The 17,952-nt window shown below is 43.7% G+C and overlaps 1 protein-coding gene across 5 annotated transcripts; it reads left to right on the top strand.

The window, feature by feature from the left end:
* The first annotated feature begins 3,182 nt into the window (after window positions 1-3,182).
* On the top strand, window positions 3,183-15,789 carry ZSCAN16 (zinc finger and SCAN domain containing 16). Of its 5 annotated transcripts, none has more exons than XR_014137679.1 (4): window positions 3,183-4,093; window positions 5,328-5,466; window positions 6,284-7,283; window positions 8,526-10,305. XR_014137679.1 is itself a non-coding variant. In XM_078446503.2 (4 exons), exons 2-4 carry the CDS (start codon window positions 3,707-3,709, stop codon window positions 13,323-13,325), a joined length of 1,047 nt encoding a protein of 348 aa, XP_078302629.1. In that variant the 5' UTR covers window positions 3,193-3,279; window positions 3,462-3,706; the 3' UTR covers window positions 13,326-15,789. The 5 variants fall into 5 exon arrangements, 4 of the variants coding, with proteins under 4 accessions (XP_078302630.1, XP_078302631.1, XP_060483999.1 ...); XM_078446503.2 differs by lacking the exons at window positions 6,284-7,283; window positions 8,526-10,305 and adding an exon at window positions 12,805-15,789 and having other exon boundaries at window positions 3,193-3,279; window positions 3,462-4,093; XM_078446504.2 differs by lacking the exons at window positions 6,284-7,283; window positions 8,526-10,305 and adding an exon at window positions 10,312-11,170.
* The last annotated feature ends 2,163 nt before the right edge of the window (window positions 15,790-17,952 follow it).

The following is a 17,952-nucleotide window of genomic DNA, read 5'->3' as shown; positions in this document are numbered from 1 at the left end:
CTCTCAAAAATAAATAAAAACATTTAATTAAATAAATAAAATATTTTTAAAAAAGAAACCGTCTACTAGTGTTTTTGTGAGGTGTTTTTTTTCGGGGGACAGGGGAGGTGCTGTGGTAAATTTGGAAGATAGAAGTTTAAAAAAAAAAAGTTCAGGACCTGAAGCAGGGTTTGTGTTTGGAACCCAGTGAGAGAATTTGATACATTAGATAAGGAGGGAGAAACTCACTGAAGGGGGCAGCAGGGGATAGTGGAGCTTCCTCTGTAGTTCGAATTTGCCCATTTCTGCATCTCCTAAATGTCCCACCCTAGTGTATTTCATCACTTGTATCTGCCTTCAAAGCAAAGGGAAATTGGCTCTGTTCTTCATCTTAAAGGAATTACACCCTTTTACCAGATGACCTGCCAGCCAAAGCATTTCATAGAGAAAAGGGATATCGGTGACATTCCCCAAACAGGAAAGTTGTAGGTTGTGAAGAACGAATGATGTTTTAAAATAATTCTTTCCTGGTTACAGCCAGCAGTAGTAAGTTTGTGTAGAAAGTTACAGTTTACAGGGGTGCCTGCCTGGTTTTGTTGGTGGAGCTACAACTCTTGATCTCAGGGTCATGAGTTCAAGCCCCATGTTGGGTGTAGAGATTACTTAAAAATAAAATCTTTTGTTAAAATGTTACATTTTGGGGCACCTGGGTGGCTCAGTCAGTTAAGCCTCTGACTTCAGCTCAGGTCATGATCTTCCAGTTCATGAATTCCAGCCCTGTGCTGACAGCTCAGAGCCTGGACCCTGCTTCGGATTCTGTGTCTCCCTCTCTCTCTGCCCCTCCCTTGCTCACGCTGTCTCTCTCATTCTCTCAAAAATAAATAAACATTAAAAAAATGTTTAATAAAATATAATTTAAAAAAATGTTTAATAAAAAAGTTATGTTTTACAGAAATATATAATGTATAAAATCAGGTTCCCTGTAAGTTTACCTGAAGTGATAATCACTGAGAACACAATTATTCTGTAAAAATAGTATTATATACTGTTTTGTAACTTACTTTTTTTACTCCATATGCCTTTGGTATCTTTGAGTTTTTAGCCTTTAAAAAGATTGGGCATATAAAAATTTAAATTCCCAAATGTGGACATTTGGGTTTCCCACTTCAAATAAACAATGTTTCTTAGTGTATATTTGAACATTTGTGTAAATATTTCTACATGAATAATTCCAAGAAACTCAGTTGCTGCATCAGGAGGTATGGACGTAGTAATTTTAAAAAGTCTTGCTTTCCAAAAATATACAAAGTAACAATGCCTATATTTTCACATACTTTCCAATACTGAATATGACTAATCTTTCTGTCTTTAGTAATTTGAACAATTTAAGAAAAGTTTGTTATTGTTTTAATTTAAATTCTTTGTGAACTTGAGCTCCTTTTCATATTATTGTCTATTAATATTTGTGTTCTATAAATGTCTACTTAAGTTTGCCAATTTTTCTATTGGCTTGTTGATATTTTTCTTTTCTGTGTGTGTGTGTGTGTGTGTGTGTGTGTGTGTGTGTGTGTAAGAGGTCTGTGTGTTTTAGGAAAATCAGTCCTGTGTCTTTTAGATGGCTGGCATATGTTACTCTGGCTTAGTTTTTATTTTCTTCATTTGAAATTGCAAATTTTAACATCGCCAGTTACATTCGTCTTTTCCTTTATGAGTTTTCAGTTATATGTCTTTAGGGTTTTATGCCATGCTCAGAACCATCCCCACTCCAAGGTAGTAATAGCTTTTGAACCGATCTCCCTGCTTCTGCCCTCGTCCAATCCCCTTCACTTACAAGTTTATTTTTAACACGGTAATCTTTTCAGTAACTGCATCTGAACATGTTACTCCTCTTCTCAGAAATTCTGAATGGCTTCCCAAGAATAAAAAGCAAGATCCTTGAACTCATCCAAGACCCTCATTTCTCTCCCTCTCTCTACTCCCAACACCCTTTTCTTCCCTTAGTTTTGGACACATAAGCCTCCTCCCTGTGCCTAGAATATTTCAAATACACTCCACTCCAGCCTGTGCATTTGCTATCCTCTCCCTGAAACAAATTTACCCTGATGACACACTCACCCATCTCCCTCAATCTTTGCTTAAATGCCAATGTACTAGTGAGGTCCTCCATGTCCACCCTACTTAAAATTGCATTACTTGTTTCTCCCTCCAAACTTCGTATTTCCTTTATTTTCTCCTTGGCAGTAACATCCACCATCTAATACACTATACGTTTTTCTCATTTTTTTATTGCCTGCCTCCCTACCTCATATGTACAAGCACACACACACTAAATTATAAAATCCTTGAAGGCAAGGGCATTATCTTCTGTTATAGTTACAGCTTCCAGAACAGTGCCTGGCATAGTAGGTGAATAATCAGGGTTTGTATAAGAAAGGGAAAGAGGGGAAAAAAAACAACAACAACGATGTATTTCTAACCCAAGAGATTAGCAAACATCGAAATATTTTACAAGATTATATGGCCAAATATAGGTAAACCAGAACATCTCTACTAGGTTTCATGACTGGTAATGTTACCAGTTACAAAAGTACGAATACCCTTCCTCTATACTCCACTAATTCTACTTCTAGGAATATATACTATGGAAATAACCTTACACATGAGACAGAAATATGTTTACAGTAACTTATTGCAGCAGCGTTTGTAAAAGAAAAGATTGGAAACCTACATGACTATCAACGGGGTAATTATTAATAAACGACGGCACATACGACCAACTGAGTACAATGCAATTGTTTAAATAGAGGAAGAAAAGAAAAGAAAAGAAAAGAAAGGAAAAGAAAGGAAAAGAAAAAAGCAAGCCGGAGGCTGCAGGAAGCCCTTTACGAACAATCTCCAGTATTAGTTGGTAAGAGGAGACAAGCGAGGGGAACGTGCACCTGCCGGATGCGCCTACCCACCCGTGAGCGTGTCCCGAAAAACACTGTCAAACTAAATGCTGGAGAACACTCTTCTTAAATACTGAACGATGTGAATGCATTGTTTTTTCATACCACGTATTTAATAAGTGAACCTAAAAAGCACTGGCAGGACGCGCCGCGGGCCCCGCCCAGGGCCCGCTGGTCCGCCAGGTCCTCCCCGGAAGGCGGGCAGGGAGGTGCGGCCGCCGCCACAGAGGCAAGGCTGCCTAGAGCGGCCGGAAGTGCCCGTGGCCGACGCCATTGGCCGGCCGGGTTCCAGCCTTTGTTCCGGGCCGCCGGGAGATCGCGGCGGTGGTCCCTGTGCGTGTGCGCGGGCGAGGTGAGTCCGCCCTGGCTCCTGGGTCCTGTACGGGGAAGGGGCCGGGGGCGGGCGGGTCGCGGGCGGGTCCCCACAGCCGCGGAGCCCCGGGCGGCGTGTGTTTCGCGGCGGCCTGTGCAGCCGCCGTGCGTGCTCCCGGGTAACCTGTACGCAACCCGGTGAGCAGCGCGACCTTCGTGCAGGTGAGCACCTGTGGCTCCGGGCTGCGTAAGCAGCGTCCGCTGCCCCCGAGCCCCGGAGAGAGGACAGCCCCGCTCGGCACGCGTCCGCGCAGCCTTCGAGGGCGCCGGCCGCCCGGGGTAGCGTGGCTTTGCGCTCGCTGCACCTTCCGTCGTTTCTCCGCCTCCAACTTTCTCTCCGAAACAAGCTTCCCAGAGACCGGCCTTGAATCCGCCCCAGAGACGATTATCCTCCAGCACAGCCCAGAATGGCCGCAGCCCTGGAACCCGAGGGACAAAGAGGACTTGGGGTAGCGAAGGCGGAAGACCGTTACCGGGGACGGGACCCCGGCCCACAAAACTACAGCCCCCGCAAGAGGGAAGTGTTCCGGCAGCACTTCAGGAGGCTCTGCTATCGGGATGCACCCGGGCCCCGGGAGGCTCTCACCCGGCTGTGGGAGCTGTGCCGCCGGTGGCTGAGGCCGGAGTGCCACACCAAGGAGCAGATTTTAGACCTGCTGGTGCTGGAGCAGTTCCTGAGCATTCTTCCCAGGGACCTGCAGCAGTGGGTGCAGGCGCACCATCCAAACACTGGGGAGGAGGCGGTGAGCGTGCTGGAGGACCTGGAGAGAGAGCTGGATGAGCCTCAGAAGCAGGTGGGAAGGGGACAGTGCCCAGGCTGTGAGAGATGAGGGTGTATGGACCGAGCCAAAGCAGAAAAGGCATGGGAAAGGACACCTGAAGGTATTGCATATGTTACCCTAGAGGAGAACAAGGCTTAGGGAGGGACCTGGCTGCCGATGTCGAATAACGCAAGTGTAGTTCAGTAAAGACGCCGGGGACGGATTCCGAATCAGTTTGGAAGGCAAATAGGTATCAGAGGTAAAGAAGTCTCCAAAATTCACAGCTAACTATTAAGAAATGGGCTACCTGGTAATAAATTTTTTTTTAAAAATGAGAAAACCCTCTCTTTTCATAGGAAAATAGTTAAGGTGGGTTCAAGTAGATGTCAAGAATGTTACAGAACAGCACTGTCCAATAGAATTATACTGTGAGCCACATGTGTAGTTGAGGTTTTCTAGTAGCTACATTTTAAAAAATGAAACCAAGTGAAATTAAATATATTTAACCCAAAGCGGGACGCCGGGTGGCTCAGTCAGTTAAGCATCCGACTTTGGCTCAGGTCATAATAACCTGGTTGGTGATCTAGAGCATCGGAGCCTGCTTCAGATTCTGTCTCCGTCTCTCTGCCCCTCCCCGGCTCACACTCTGTCTCTTTCTCAAAAATAAATACTAAAAAACCGTGTATATATATGTATGTGTGTGTGTATACACATGTATATATATATATGTGTGTGTATATACATATATATATACACACACATATATATATACTTTTATATATATGTAACCTTATATTTAATAATATATATATTTATCCCAAAGTAATCATGTAGATACTATAAAAAATGAGCTATTTTACATTCTTTTTTGTATTATTTTCAAAATTCATTGTGTATTTTACCCTTTGCATATCTCAGTTCCTGCTAACTACATCTCAAGTGCTCAGTAAGCACGTTGTGCTTGTGGCTATCATATTGGACAAAGGAGTTATAGAAGTGCCCCAGTTTGGTGGAAGGTGGGCTAGATAATTTTTAAGATTCTTTCCAAATCCCAAGATTGTGATCCTGCACTTCTGCGGGTCCTTGTGAGAATTTGCCTCAAGTACAGAGATTAGTCATTTGTTGCCATTTGCAATTGAATGAGAATTTTTCCCTTTTGTGTTCCTGTCCCTGACAAATGCTTCTTTTGATCTTTTCTCTAAAGGTCTTTAAGTTCTTTCACAAAATCTGCCTTTTACCAGCCCAGCCAATGTTTCATTGTCTCCAGGTCCCAGCCAATTCAGAAAGACAGGACACGCTCTTGGACAAGTTGGCCCCCTTGGGAAGGCCCCATGAGTCACTGACTGTCCGGCTCCATCCCGAGAAGATCCACGAGGAGCAGGAATCTGGGGATCCCCAGAGGAATGGTAAGGAGCAAGACTTTATGTGTGTGAGGGAAGATGTGGTTCCTTGTGTTGGACAGGAACTTTCTCACTCTGATCGTCTCCTTTTCGAGTTTTCCTGTTTATCCTCCACCTCACTCTGGAAGATTTTACCTCCCTTCCTAGTGTTGCCTTATCGTGGAAAGAATTATGAAAATTTACTTTTTCATTAGACTTAAAAGCTGCTACTTGGCCCAGTGGATGGGGGATGGAATTTAAATACTCATTCGAGTTAATAATACCTTACATTTCTGGGGCACCTGGGTGGCTAGGTCAGTTAAGCGTCCAACTCTTGATTTTAGCTCAGGTCATGATCTCATAGTTCATGGGATCAAGCACTGCTCAGGGCTCAGAGCCTGTTTGGGATTCTCTGTCTCTGCCCCTGTCCCCTGCTCATGCTTGCTCTCGCGCGCGCTCTCTCTCTCTCTCTCTCTCTCTCTCTCTTAAAATAAACACTTTAATAATAAATATTATCTTAAATATCTATCTGTTATTATTCTAGTTCTGAATTCTCTTAAATTTACATTTGGAGCAGGAGAATTTGTATGACACTCTGTATTAGTCTAGTAGGGCTCCTGAAACAGAATACCACCATTTCTGTGTGACTTACACACAGAAGTGTATTTTCTCACCGTTCTGGAAGTCCACGATCAAGGTGTCAGCGGGCCTGGTGTCTGGTGAGGCCTCCCTCCTTGACTCACACACTTGCTGTGTCTTTACGTGGCCTTTTCTGTGTGCACGTGTGCTATTGGCATCTCTTCCTCCTATGTTTAGTTTTAATGTTTTTACTTATTTTTGACAGAGACAGAGCATGAGTGGGGGAGGGGCTGAGAGAGAGGCAGACCCAGAATTCGAGGCAGGCTCCAGGCTCCGAGCCGTCAGCACAGAGCCCGACACGGGGCTCGAACTCACGGACCGCGAGATCGTGACCTGAGCCAAAGTCGGACGCCCAACCAACTGAGCCACCCAGGTGCCCCTTAATTACTTTTTTTTTTTTTTTTAAGTTTATTTATTCGTTTTGAGAGAGGGAGCATGAGCAGGTGGGGGAGGAGCAGAGAGAGAAGGAGACAGAATCCCAAGCAGGATCTGCACTGTCAGCATGGAGCCCGATGTGCGGCTCAGACCCAGGGACCGTGAGATCATGACCTGAGCTGAAATCAAGAGTCCGACGCTCGGGGTGCCTGGGTGGCTCAGTCGGTTAAGCGTCCGACTTCGGCTCAGGTCGTGATCTCGTGGTCCGTGAGTTCGAGCCCCACATCGGGCTCTGTGCTGACAGCTCAGAACCTGGAGCCGGCTTCTGATTCTGTGTCTCCCTCTCTCTCTGACCCTCCCCCCGTTCATGCTGTCTCTCTCTGTGTCTAAAATAAATAAACGTTAAAAAAAAATTAAAATTAAAAAAAAAAAAAAAAGAGATGCTCAATTGACTGAGCCTCCCTGGCACCCAAAAGTAAACAAACTTTAAATCCCAGTTTTGCCCAAACACTGGAGTTTTTTTTGTTGTTGTTTTTTTGTTTTGGTTTTTTTTTTCCAATGCTCTCTGTCCTTTCTCAAGAGGCTCTTCCCACCTGGGGCAGTATTTATACTCCAGTCTGTTATGGATTCATTCTCGCTGCTATAAGTTTTACCAGTATGGTTTTCTCATTCTCTAGGCTCCCTGCCAGGTGATTTGTCTAATCTGAAAAATGATTTTAAGTGAAGATCTTTCTAGCTGATACCTGGAAAGATGGCATTCAATGATGTATAACTTAAAAGAGTCTCTTAGTGCTTGCGAGTGCAGTGTGGGATATTGGTTAGCTTTGAAGGTGAGACTGAGACTTCCTCTTCTGTTCATTCTTCTTTTATAAACGTTGTTGAGCAGCTGCGATATGCCAGGGGCCATGCTAGATGTTAGGAATACAAGGGTCAGACTCCTCTTCAAGAAACAGAGAAGTGAGCAATTATGCTATAACCTGCCCAAAACAGGACAGCTGTCCCTGTGGTTGGCCTGCAGGAGTGTCAGAGTGGGTTTGCTTGAGCTGAGATGGTCACATGGGTGGGAAGGGAAGCATCCCAGGCAGAGAGAACAGTGTGGGGGGTGGGGAAGCAGCATGAAAGCAGCATTCTAAGAACAACAGTTGCTGTGAGGTGTTTTTGATTTTGATGAAGAGAATTTTGTAGAAGGGAAAAATGCAAGGCCAATGGTGAAAGTTCCTGGATACCATGCTGAGGAACAGAACTTCATCCTATCACAGATGGAGGTCTGTTACATTAAATAGAGAAGTGGGTGACACAGATTTGAGTTTTTATTTATTTATTTTTAATATTTTTTACACTTATTTATTTTTTGAGAGACCTAGAGAGACAGAGCACCAGTTCGGGAGGGGCAGAGAGAGGAGACACAGAATCCGAGGCAGGCTCCAGGCTCCAAGCTATCAGCACAGAGCCTGACGCGGGGCTCAGACTCAGAAACCGTGAGATCATGACCTGAGCTGAAGTCGGATGCTTAACCAACTGAGCCACCCAGGCGCCCCTGATTTGAGTTTTTAAAAATCACTATCAGTGATTCTACTTTTTTTAAAGTTACAAAGGCAAACACTGGAATGATATCTCCAAATGTAGTCAAAGATTATTTGAAGCTAATGAAATCACAAGTGACATATTCTTCTCTATTTTCCAAAGCCTGTAAGTGAATGAGTGCACAACTATAGTAAGGAGAAAAGATATAAACACAGGGCAGGGTGAGGGGAGACCACTTTCAGATATAGAGCATGGTAGACTAAGGCTGGAGAGAGGAAAGAGGAAATTCAAGAGATCCATATTATTCATTTATTAATGAACATATCTGACTGGATATTGGTGGTGGGGGACTGTTACAATAAAACCAAAGTTTGCGACTTGGGCAGCTGGCAGATAATGGTGTCAGTGAGTGAGAGAAAAATCAGAAGGTGGATGTATCTATATGTGAAGATTTAAGAGTAGATTCGGTTTTTATACATACGAATTTGCTGTCTCTGAAACATCCAAATACAATTCTGTAGGCAGTACAATTTAAAATATGATTCTAGATACAGGAGGAAGATGTGGGAGGAGAAAAGGGATTTGGGAATTGCCCCCGAGTAGATGATAGAAGACATGGCTGTAGATGAAATTGACCAAGAAGAACGTACCAAGTGAAGAGAAGAGAGGCACATGTAAATGTTTGAGGCACGCCACCATGTGAATTTGGGGTGGAGGAAGAGGATTCCGTAAAGGAGACAGATCAGGGACTGTCAGAAAAGTAAGAGACACAGAAGAGGGTGGCGGCCCGTGCTGAGACACAAGATAAGAACTGGTAAGAGGGCACCTGGGTGGCTCTGTGGGTTAAGCTCCTGACTCTGGATTTCATCTCAGGTCATGCTTTCACAGTTCGTGGGATCGAGGCCCGAGTCAGGCTCTGAACTGACAGCATGGATCATGCTTGGGATTCCCTCTCTCTCTCCCCCTAAATAAGTAAATAAATTAGGGGAAAAAAAAAAAAAGAACTGGTGTGCCTGGGTGGCTCAGTCAGTTAACCATCCAACTTCAGCTCAGGTCAGGATCTCATGGTGAGATTGAGCCCCACATTGGGCTCTGCACTGACGGCAAGGAGCCTGCTGGGATTCTCTCCTTCTCTCTCTGCCCCTCCCCCACTCCTTTCTCCCTCCCTCCCTCCCTCCCTCTCTCTCTCAAAATAAATTAAAAAACATTTTTTTAAAATCTTCAAAACAAATTTAACAGATAGGTCACAAGAATATTTTAACATGTTAACATGCTAAATTCTCAGTATAGAACACAGAATTATTGCTTATGATGGATAGTCTGCAAAACTTTAAGTTCTAGATGGTCGGTCTTTCTTTGTTTTTTTAATCATATCTCCGGACTACTTTCCCTCCACGTGTTATAAATTCAGAAAAATACAGTTCCTAAACCTAAAATTGTAGAGGTTTGCCTACGTGCTACTATCAAAATAACTTGTCAAGGGAAAATAGAAATTGTCTTCCCTTAATATAATCTACTGAAAGGTGCTTTATGAAATCTAGCTATTCTATGAGGTCTGAGAATTCTTACAGAATCCTCTCTGTCTGCACTGAACAGTGTAAGTAGGACTTTTTTTCTAAGATACAGCACCAAGGGCCATATACAGTTTTTATCTGTGTCCCCACCACCACACTCCCCAAAACTGAGAAGCAAAAAACTAACAAAACCCACCAAAACAAAACAAAAACCCTGCAGAAATCATAATACATTTTAAGACATGTCTTTCAACTTTATTAAAAGCATGTAATATCTGGTCCACATCCTCATTTTACTGGTGAAGAAATACACCACAGTGGTTGTACTTGTCTGAGTCTCCAGAGTTATAGGCAGAGCTGAGATTATAGTCAGGCTGGGCCTCCTGCCTGCTGGTCCAGAATGGTTGTTAAAAGTCATCACAATAACATACCCAAAAGCCACTATCTTTTAAAAATAATTTATTGTTAAACAGAGAGACTTTTTTTTAATGTTTATTTATTTTTGAGAGAAACAGCGTGAGCAGGAGAGGGGTCGACAGAGAGGGAGACACAGAATCCAAAGCAGGCTCCAGGCTCCAAGCTGTCAGCACAGAGCCCCATGCAGGGCTCGAACCCATGAACTGTGAGATCGTGACCTGAGCTGAAGTGGGACATTTAACCGACTGAGCCACCCAGGTGCCCCTCTTTGTAACACATTTTTAAAGTATTTCATTTTGAAGTACTGGGCATGCTATTAACTTACAGCACTGACTCTCCATTAGCAAGAAATGACAGTTTGTTCCAGTTTCACTCAGCATTTAACCTTGTTCTTTCTCCCCAGACTGTCAAGCAAGCTGTACGCATGGTGATCAAATGAGCTTTGTGGACATCTCCTCTCAGTGACCAGCAGGGCTGGGTGAATCTCAGATTGTAACTAATAGGGACTCTAGGTATTACACATGCCAAAATAACATTGGAAGGACAGCCCTGGCAGAAGATGTCACAACCCAGTATTTTTCATTTTGTCCGTTCTGAAAAAAGGTCTCTGGGAATCCTATTAGCCTGAGACTAGCACTTAGAAGAGATACATAAACAAGACCCTGAATTCCAGTTGACCAAGAGGTAGACTGAGGTCCATGAGATGAAAAAGCTCACATTTGACAATGTCCATACGATATTCTTTATATTGTTCGGTTGCAGATCTAAGGGAGAGGATTATAATTTCAGTTGCTGACCAAAAAAAGCTGACCTTGTATTAAAAAAAAAAACACAAAAAAACCTTTTGAAGTCCTGATGAGATTTTTCTCTGGATTTCTCCCAAAGCTGTGGGGGAGAGACTTATCCTGAGGACTGGTAGATTACACTGAAGATGGTGAAGTGACCATTTAGGGCAAACTCTGTGTCTTTTGTTGTTGTTGTTGTTAATATTCATCAGTCAGCCCCAGGAAAGCCAGCCCCTGGTGACAGCTATATGTAAAGAAGCTGTTGAGGCTAATTGCTGATGTTTCAGAACACTTCTTTTCATGGTAGGAGGTGTCTCTGATTTCCATGATTTGCTTGATCACTCTTACCCTGCTAACCTAGCAATACTTCTGTCACACGTTATACTTTTACAAATGCTTTATCCTATCTTCCCTCATCTGATCAAACAATGGGTAAAGAAGGCTCAGAGGTGAGAAGGAAACCAAGGAAACCACCTGCCAGAATTTATTTTTTTTTTATTTTTTTATTTTTTTTTAACGTTTATTTATTTTTGAGACAGAGAGAGACAGAGCATGAATGGGGGAGGGTCAGAGAGAGGGAGACACAGAATCCGAAACAGGCTCCAGGCTCTGAGCTGTCAGCACAGAGCCCGACGCGGGGCTCGAACTCATGGACCACGAGATCATGACCTGAGCCGAAGCCGGCTGCTCAACCGACTGAGCCACCCAGGCGCCCCTCACCTGCCAGAATTTAAACATTGATCAGTTCCAGGACTGGACTCTTGATCTTCTGGCTCCAATTTAGTCCTTGTAATTTCCAGCCAAAGATAACACGGCATTTACATTCCAAAACAGTATCATCTTCGAGCAAATATCCAAACTTTGAGAAAGTCTACTGCCTGGTTTTAAAAACTGATTTTTCAGGAGGAACAGATCTGAGGACGATTGGGAGCAAGGGGGACACGGTGAGGACAGTGAAGAGTGGGCTTCGTGGCTTGGCATCAGTGAGCCACTCGAGCCAGAGTTTCCAGCCCAACCCAGGCACTGAGATGCCCTGGGAGCTCTTGCTGCTGCTTCCTTCAGGCCAAGTGAGCCCCTGAGGACTAACTAAATGACAGCTGCACTGTTAGGATTCCTAGGTTCATTGAGATGGTAGTTACAGCATGACTGAATAGGTGACACTTTCTACCCCCTCCAAATCATCAAAACAGCTATTTTCTTACAAAGTTCAACTCAAATATTTACTGAGTACTTGCTATTGTGTGCTATTGTATGCAAAGCATGAGGTGAAGGACATAGTGATCAGGAAGAGGGAAAAGAGCCAATTTGGGAGATTTAGGGAAGACTTCCTGGAGGAGAGAGTATTTGAGTTGGACCTTGAAAAATACCTAGGCCGTTGGTTCTCAAAATGTGGTCCCTGAATCCGGAGTATCTCTCCCACCAGGAAACTTGTTAGAAATGCAAATTTTTGAGCTCTACTCCAGCTTTATCAAAGCTGAGTGGGAAGCCTAGTATTCTGGTTTAAGAAGCCATCCATGTGATTCTGATGCAAATCAACGTTTCAGGGCTGGCACTGGAGATGAGAGTGTGGACACACACCAGACCATCCATTGTCACTTCCTCTATTTTTCCTGCCCTGCATGCTCTCAACCTGCTTTTAACTGATTATTATCCTTCATACGGTTCCTTTCTCTGATGGTTCCTACTCACTACATTCAGTTCAGATCCCTAATCCCACTATCTTCTCCCACTTAACCACCTATGTTTCAGGCCCTGACATGTTTCTCCCAAAGTCTCAGCTCCCTCCCCGTCTGTTCTCTGACCCCCTGTCTGTCCGTCTTCGTTATCCCCAGCGTATCCGTAGTCCTCATTTACCGCTCAGCACTCTGTGCACGAGATTGCCAGGTGACCCTTCACTCCACATCACTGCCTTCTCTCTTCTCAATCTCTTCCCAAATAACCCTGCCACCAGCCTCCCTGCTCGCCTCTTAATTTCTTCCTTATATTGTCGGTATGATTTGATGGCACCAAATCTCTGGTTTGTGCATTGTATGTGACTTTTATAACACACTTAGAGCGTTCATGTGTTCTTTCTCAAACTTAGGTTAGGACACCTTTGTGTTTGGTTACAGGTGATGAAACCAGCACTAAGAATGAAGTGTTGTCCCAGAAGGAAGATACGCCCAAGGACACACAGTTCCTTGGCAAGGTAAATGACAGACTTAACAAAGACATTCCTCTGCCTCCTGAACCCGGAGATGCTACTGAAAGCAAGGGCAGAGTGGAGTGGCCGCAGAGGGAAAGAAGGCGCTACACGTGCGAGGACTGCGGGAAGAGTTTCAGTCACAGCTCAGACCTCAGCAAACACAGGAGGACTCACACTGGAGAGAAACCCTACAAGTGCGACGAATGTGGGAAGGCCTTCATTCAGCGCTCCCATCTCCTCGGACATCACAGAGTACACACTGGAGTGAAACCTTATAAATGTGAAGAATGCGGGAAAGATTTTAGTGGGCGCACAGGTCTTATTCAGCACCAGAGAATCCACACAGGTGAAAAACCCTATGAATGTGAGGAGTGCGGGAGGCCCTTCCGCGTGAGTTCGGCCCTTATCAGACATCAGAGAATTCATACAGCAAATAAGCTCTACTAAGATGGTGAAGGAACCGTTCTTAGCTCCTCAGGCCTCATTAGTTCCCACAGAATCCGCCTTAGACACTGAGTAACCTGAATGCGGGCAAAGCTTCAGTCGTCATTAAGCATTTCTCCGGCACCAGAGAATCTACCTGAGAAAGTTTCCTTTTATTTCTAAATTAGTTCAGTTTCTTGGGAAGAGTTAAGAGTTATTTCAGAAAGCCTTGTCTGTTGACATACTGCTGACTTGCAGCCCAAAATAGCCATTTTCTTGGTGGAAAGGCAGCAAATGCTACTTCTCAGCTCTCCTTGTTACTTGACCGTTCAGTGTACAACTTTGGGCAAACATTCACTTTCTTTTTAAGTTTATTTACTTTGAGAGAAACAGAGATCCCAAGCAGGCGCACACAAGTGTGAAGGGGCAGAGAGAGAGAGACTCCCAAGCAGGTTCTGTGCTGTCAGTGCAGAGCCCGACGTAGGACTTGAACTCACGAACCATGAGACCACAACCTGAGCCAAAATCAAGAATCACACACTCAACCAGCTGAGCCTCTTGTGTGCCCCTAAACATTCAGATTTTTCTCTGCCTTCGTTTCCCATTCTGTAGCATGCAGATGACACAGCAGAAACCTACCAGATACATTGTGTTAAGTTAAAGCTGCTTTTGAAATTAATAACTAAATACTATTTTCCACCACTACTGCTAGAATGGCCTAAATATTAATCTCATTTTTATCTTAAAGTAGGGAGGACAATCATTTTGTGGAATTTGTTTGCCATTGCTGAAAAAGAGGAAACCATCAGGAAAGATAGCGGGCTAAGGAAGACATTCCAGTGGAAAGGAAAGCAGTTAAGTGATAAGTAGGAGCTATTGGGAAGGAGGGGGGTGATGGTGTATGAGGCATCTATAATGTGGATAAATCACTCCTGAGTCTCCCGTCACTGTAAACTGAAGGACATGGGAGGGATCGGTCTAGAACTGTATTGTCCAGTATAGTAGCCAGTCACCCACACATGGCTGTATAAACTTAAATTAACTGAAATAAAATAGAAAATTCTGTTCATTAGTGACATTTTAAGTACTCAACAGCCACGTGTGGCTAGTAGCACCTGGATTGGACAACACAGATATAGACCATTTTTATCTGCAGAAAGTTCTAAAGGGTATTGCTGTCCTAATCAATCACTGGTAAGGTATTTCCCAGCTTTGACATCCTGTGATTCTGAGTTCAGGAAGGTAGTAAAAGAGATACCTGAGGAGGCTGCAATAGCAACAGATAAAATGCAAACACCCTAAGAAAGTAATTTAGTAATAACTTTATAGCACCTTTTCAGCCTTAGCGAAAGAGTCTATTATAATTGGAGGATTGAAGACTATTAAAGTAAACACAGTAACCTAATCTAAATTAAAAGGCTAAATTATAATCAAGTTTTTTCTTTTTGGCTTGGAAATATATTAGCGGTTAATGTACTTGCAACAGTTTTACATCCCTAATTTGAGAATTTTAATGACATGACAGAAATTGTGGCCAGAGGCCCAGCGCATTCAGATGTACACCATCAAACTGCCCACTGGTTTTAGGAATAGCCTTACCAGAACAACCAGGCAGTGACCGAATCTCTGCCTGAAGACAATAGTCAGACATCCTTGCTTTTGTATTGTGCTCGACTAGTTAAACCACCACAGTCCGTTTTGGGTCTCTACTACCACTGGGAGATGAATCTTAGGCCATTCCTTGTGGCTCCATAAAGGTAAACTGGGCTTTTATGTCTTTTGAACATACTTGGTAGAAAATTTTAAAACCTCAAGCTTCACGCTCCTACTTGGTTTTTATAATAATCATCTGGGCAATATTTTAGGCATTTGAGACAAAAGATTTTTTAATGGTCCTCAGAGAAAAGTAAAGCATTAAATCTCTAGTATTAAAAATGTCTTATTTTGAAAATAAAGTTAAATGCTTACTGAGTGAAGCTTCCCCCTTTACCTTTTGTCTTGCTGAGACACGTGCACGGGAGTTGTCGGCAGATCCTGATCTAGAATTTAGAGAGGCTTCTGCAGTGGGAAGAAAGATGATCCTGGTTGCCACAAGATTAGGGCTCTTAAAATTGGTAAAGACATGACAGACTGGTTTGCCTTTATCCTCTCTATGCTAGAACATTCTATTCAGATAGTTGTGAATACCTGTCAGTACAAAGAATTGTCCTAGTCTTAGAGTTGGATACCCAAGCCCAAAGTTAGCAGAAGAGAACTTATCTGCTAGACACTAATCAGAACCACTGGGTCCCTGTGGAGCCACCCACCACCCTCCGTGCACAGCACCTGATCTAGAGGAGCCCAGGTTCTCGGTTACCTCAGAAGCATGTGCGTTGCTCCTCCCATCTTTTTCGAGAGAGAATGATTGTATTTTATTTTGTTTATGGGTTTTGTTTTGTGTTTTTTTTTGAAAGTGGTGAGGATTGTAGTCAGAAGCTTTTGTGAACTGACAAGACAGCTGTGATTGTCCAAGGCCCCTAAACGGAGGGGGGGGGGCAGCTCTCTCAGCCACAGATGGGGGTGGTGGTGAACTGGGGATTTTGAATGAGGAGCCAGCAGCTTTGAGGGGAGGAAATGGACAAGTGCAGGGGAGGTGGGGTTCCAGGAGGAATGGATGGGCATCAGTGAAAAGGGAGAAATAAGATCAGGGAGAGGGATGGAAGGAAGAGAATAAAAAGGAACAAGGGTGTAGGGAAAAGAACAAATCTCAAATAAGAGATGGTGATAGGAACAAGAGAGCGGCGAGTAATCTAATACTGGCATTGGTCACATTTGAGCCTGGGTGGTACGATACAAGCCATACGAAGGTACAATGAGTCTTAGGAGCACAGTGCATACCATTTATCGACCAGGTCTCCATTCTCTTCCTGAGCATGAAATTATTTATAATCAGAAAGTCCAATAATGAAAACACAACTAGAAAGTTTGAAATACTTGAACAAAACAAGCTGCTCTCCCATTACTGATCCCACAAGAGAGTTGCTTATACTAAGGTTCTCAGTCTTTCTTACCCAGATTCTCTAGAGCAAGGTTTCTCAGGCTTGTTGTATTGACATTTTCAGCAAGACAGTCCCCTGTGGTGCCCTGTCCCCTGCACTGTAGGATTTTCCCTGGCTTCCACCCACAGGATCCTACTAGCACCCCCTACTTGTGACAAGCAAAAAAAAAAAAAAACTTAGGTGGGTGAGCAAATGCCCCCTTGAGGGGTCAGATTGCCCCCAGTTGAGAACAGCTGATCTGTAGGAAAATAATCTGATTTCCAGGACTGTTCTTAATCAGACACAGTAAGATTCTACTTAGAGATGGTACGTGTGACCAGCGTTGCTAGACCCTTTTCCCACCCCTAAAAAATGATTCCCGCAGAACCTAAAATCTAAACAGCAATCATGCTAAAGAATTAGTCTGCTTTAGAAAGCCATACCTCAGTGTTGAGGACCAGAGGTATCTGCCCTCCAGCGTGACTTGTGTAAAGAGCTTACACTGCATATAAGAATGCACACTTCCCTCCCTGGCTTACGTGTGGTGCTACCCTCTCCTTTACCCCCTGGCCTACCATGAGTAGACTTTCTGATTGGGATCTTCACTGTCCGCTGTAGTAGCCACCAAGTGCATATGCTATGCAACTAAGGAACTGCAATCTGAATTTTATTTGATTTTAATTAAATTTTAAAACATAATTCAGTTATTGGAAAACCTTTAGATATATTTAAAGTATATTTGGATATGTGAATCTACTTTTAGCATTTTAAATTTTGTATAATCTCAGTATAGATCAAGTATTTTCAATGAAAATATAATATCTGAATTGAGATGTGCAATAAGTAGGAATACAGCTTTCAAAGATTTTAGTATGAAAATGTAAGATATTTGGTTAATTTTTATATTAGATGTTAATATTTTGGGTATACTGGTTTAAATAAAATATATTACTGAAATTACTTTCACCGGTCTTTTTTTACTGTGGTTACTAGAAAACTGTACATGGGTGCATCACATTATATTCCTATTTATTGGACAGCCTCATCAAGAGCTTCTCGCTCTCGGGTACCTCCCATTCTCCAGGTTCCAAACCACTTTAATTCTGTGAGAGTAAGTTCTATGATGCCAAAGACTTTTTACCTATTATTGATTTGTTTAATGATCAACAAACATTTATTGAGCACATACTGTGTTCCACAGGGGACAAGAGCAGGCTGCTCCAAAATGTGCCACTATGGCACAGTGATTTTTTTTTTTTTTTTTTTTTTTTTTAATGTTTACTTATTTTGAGACCGCGTGAGCAAGGGGGGGTCCACGAGGACTAAATGGCGCACAGAACAAAAACGGAGAAGCAGCAGTGGCTGGTGCTGCACCAGGAGTCGTGGGAACAAGTCTCCCGGGAGCTGCTACCGAGGTGCAGCAGGGGAGTCCTACAGGAGAACCGCCGGGTGCTGGGACCCTCAGCGTGGTCTCCATGGACGCCGGGAGCCCGCGGGCCGTGGCCCCGAGCGCTAGGGAGGCGGTCAGCATCCTGCTCGGCGCTCCCGGCCCCAGTTCGTTCCCTGCGTTGCTGCTGCTCCCGGGTTTGTTTTAATACCCGTTCTGTTCACCACGACCTCACTCCGCACGCCCC

The sequence above is a fragment of the Panthera onca genome, chromosome B2 (assembly GCF_046562875.1).
Source record: "Panthera onca isolate mPanOnc1 chromosome B2, mPanOnc1 haplotype 2, whole genome shotgun sequence".
Taxonomy (NCBI): Eukaryota; Metazoa; Chordata; class Mammalia; order Carnivora; family Felidae; genus Panthera; species Panthera onca.
This window is presented reverse-complemented; position numbering and strand designations above follow the sequence as displayed.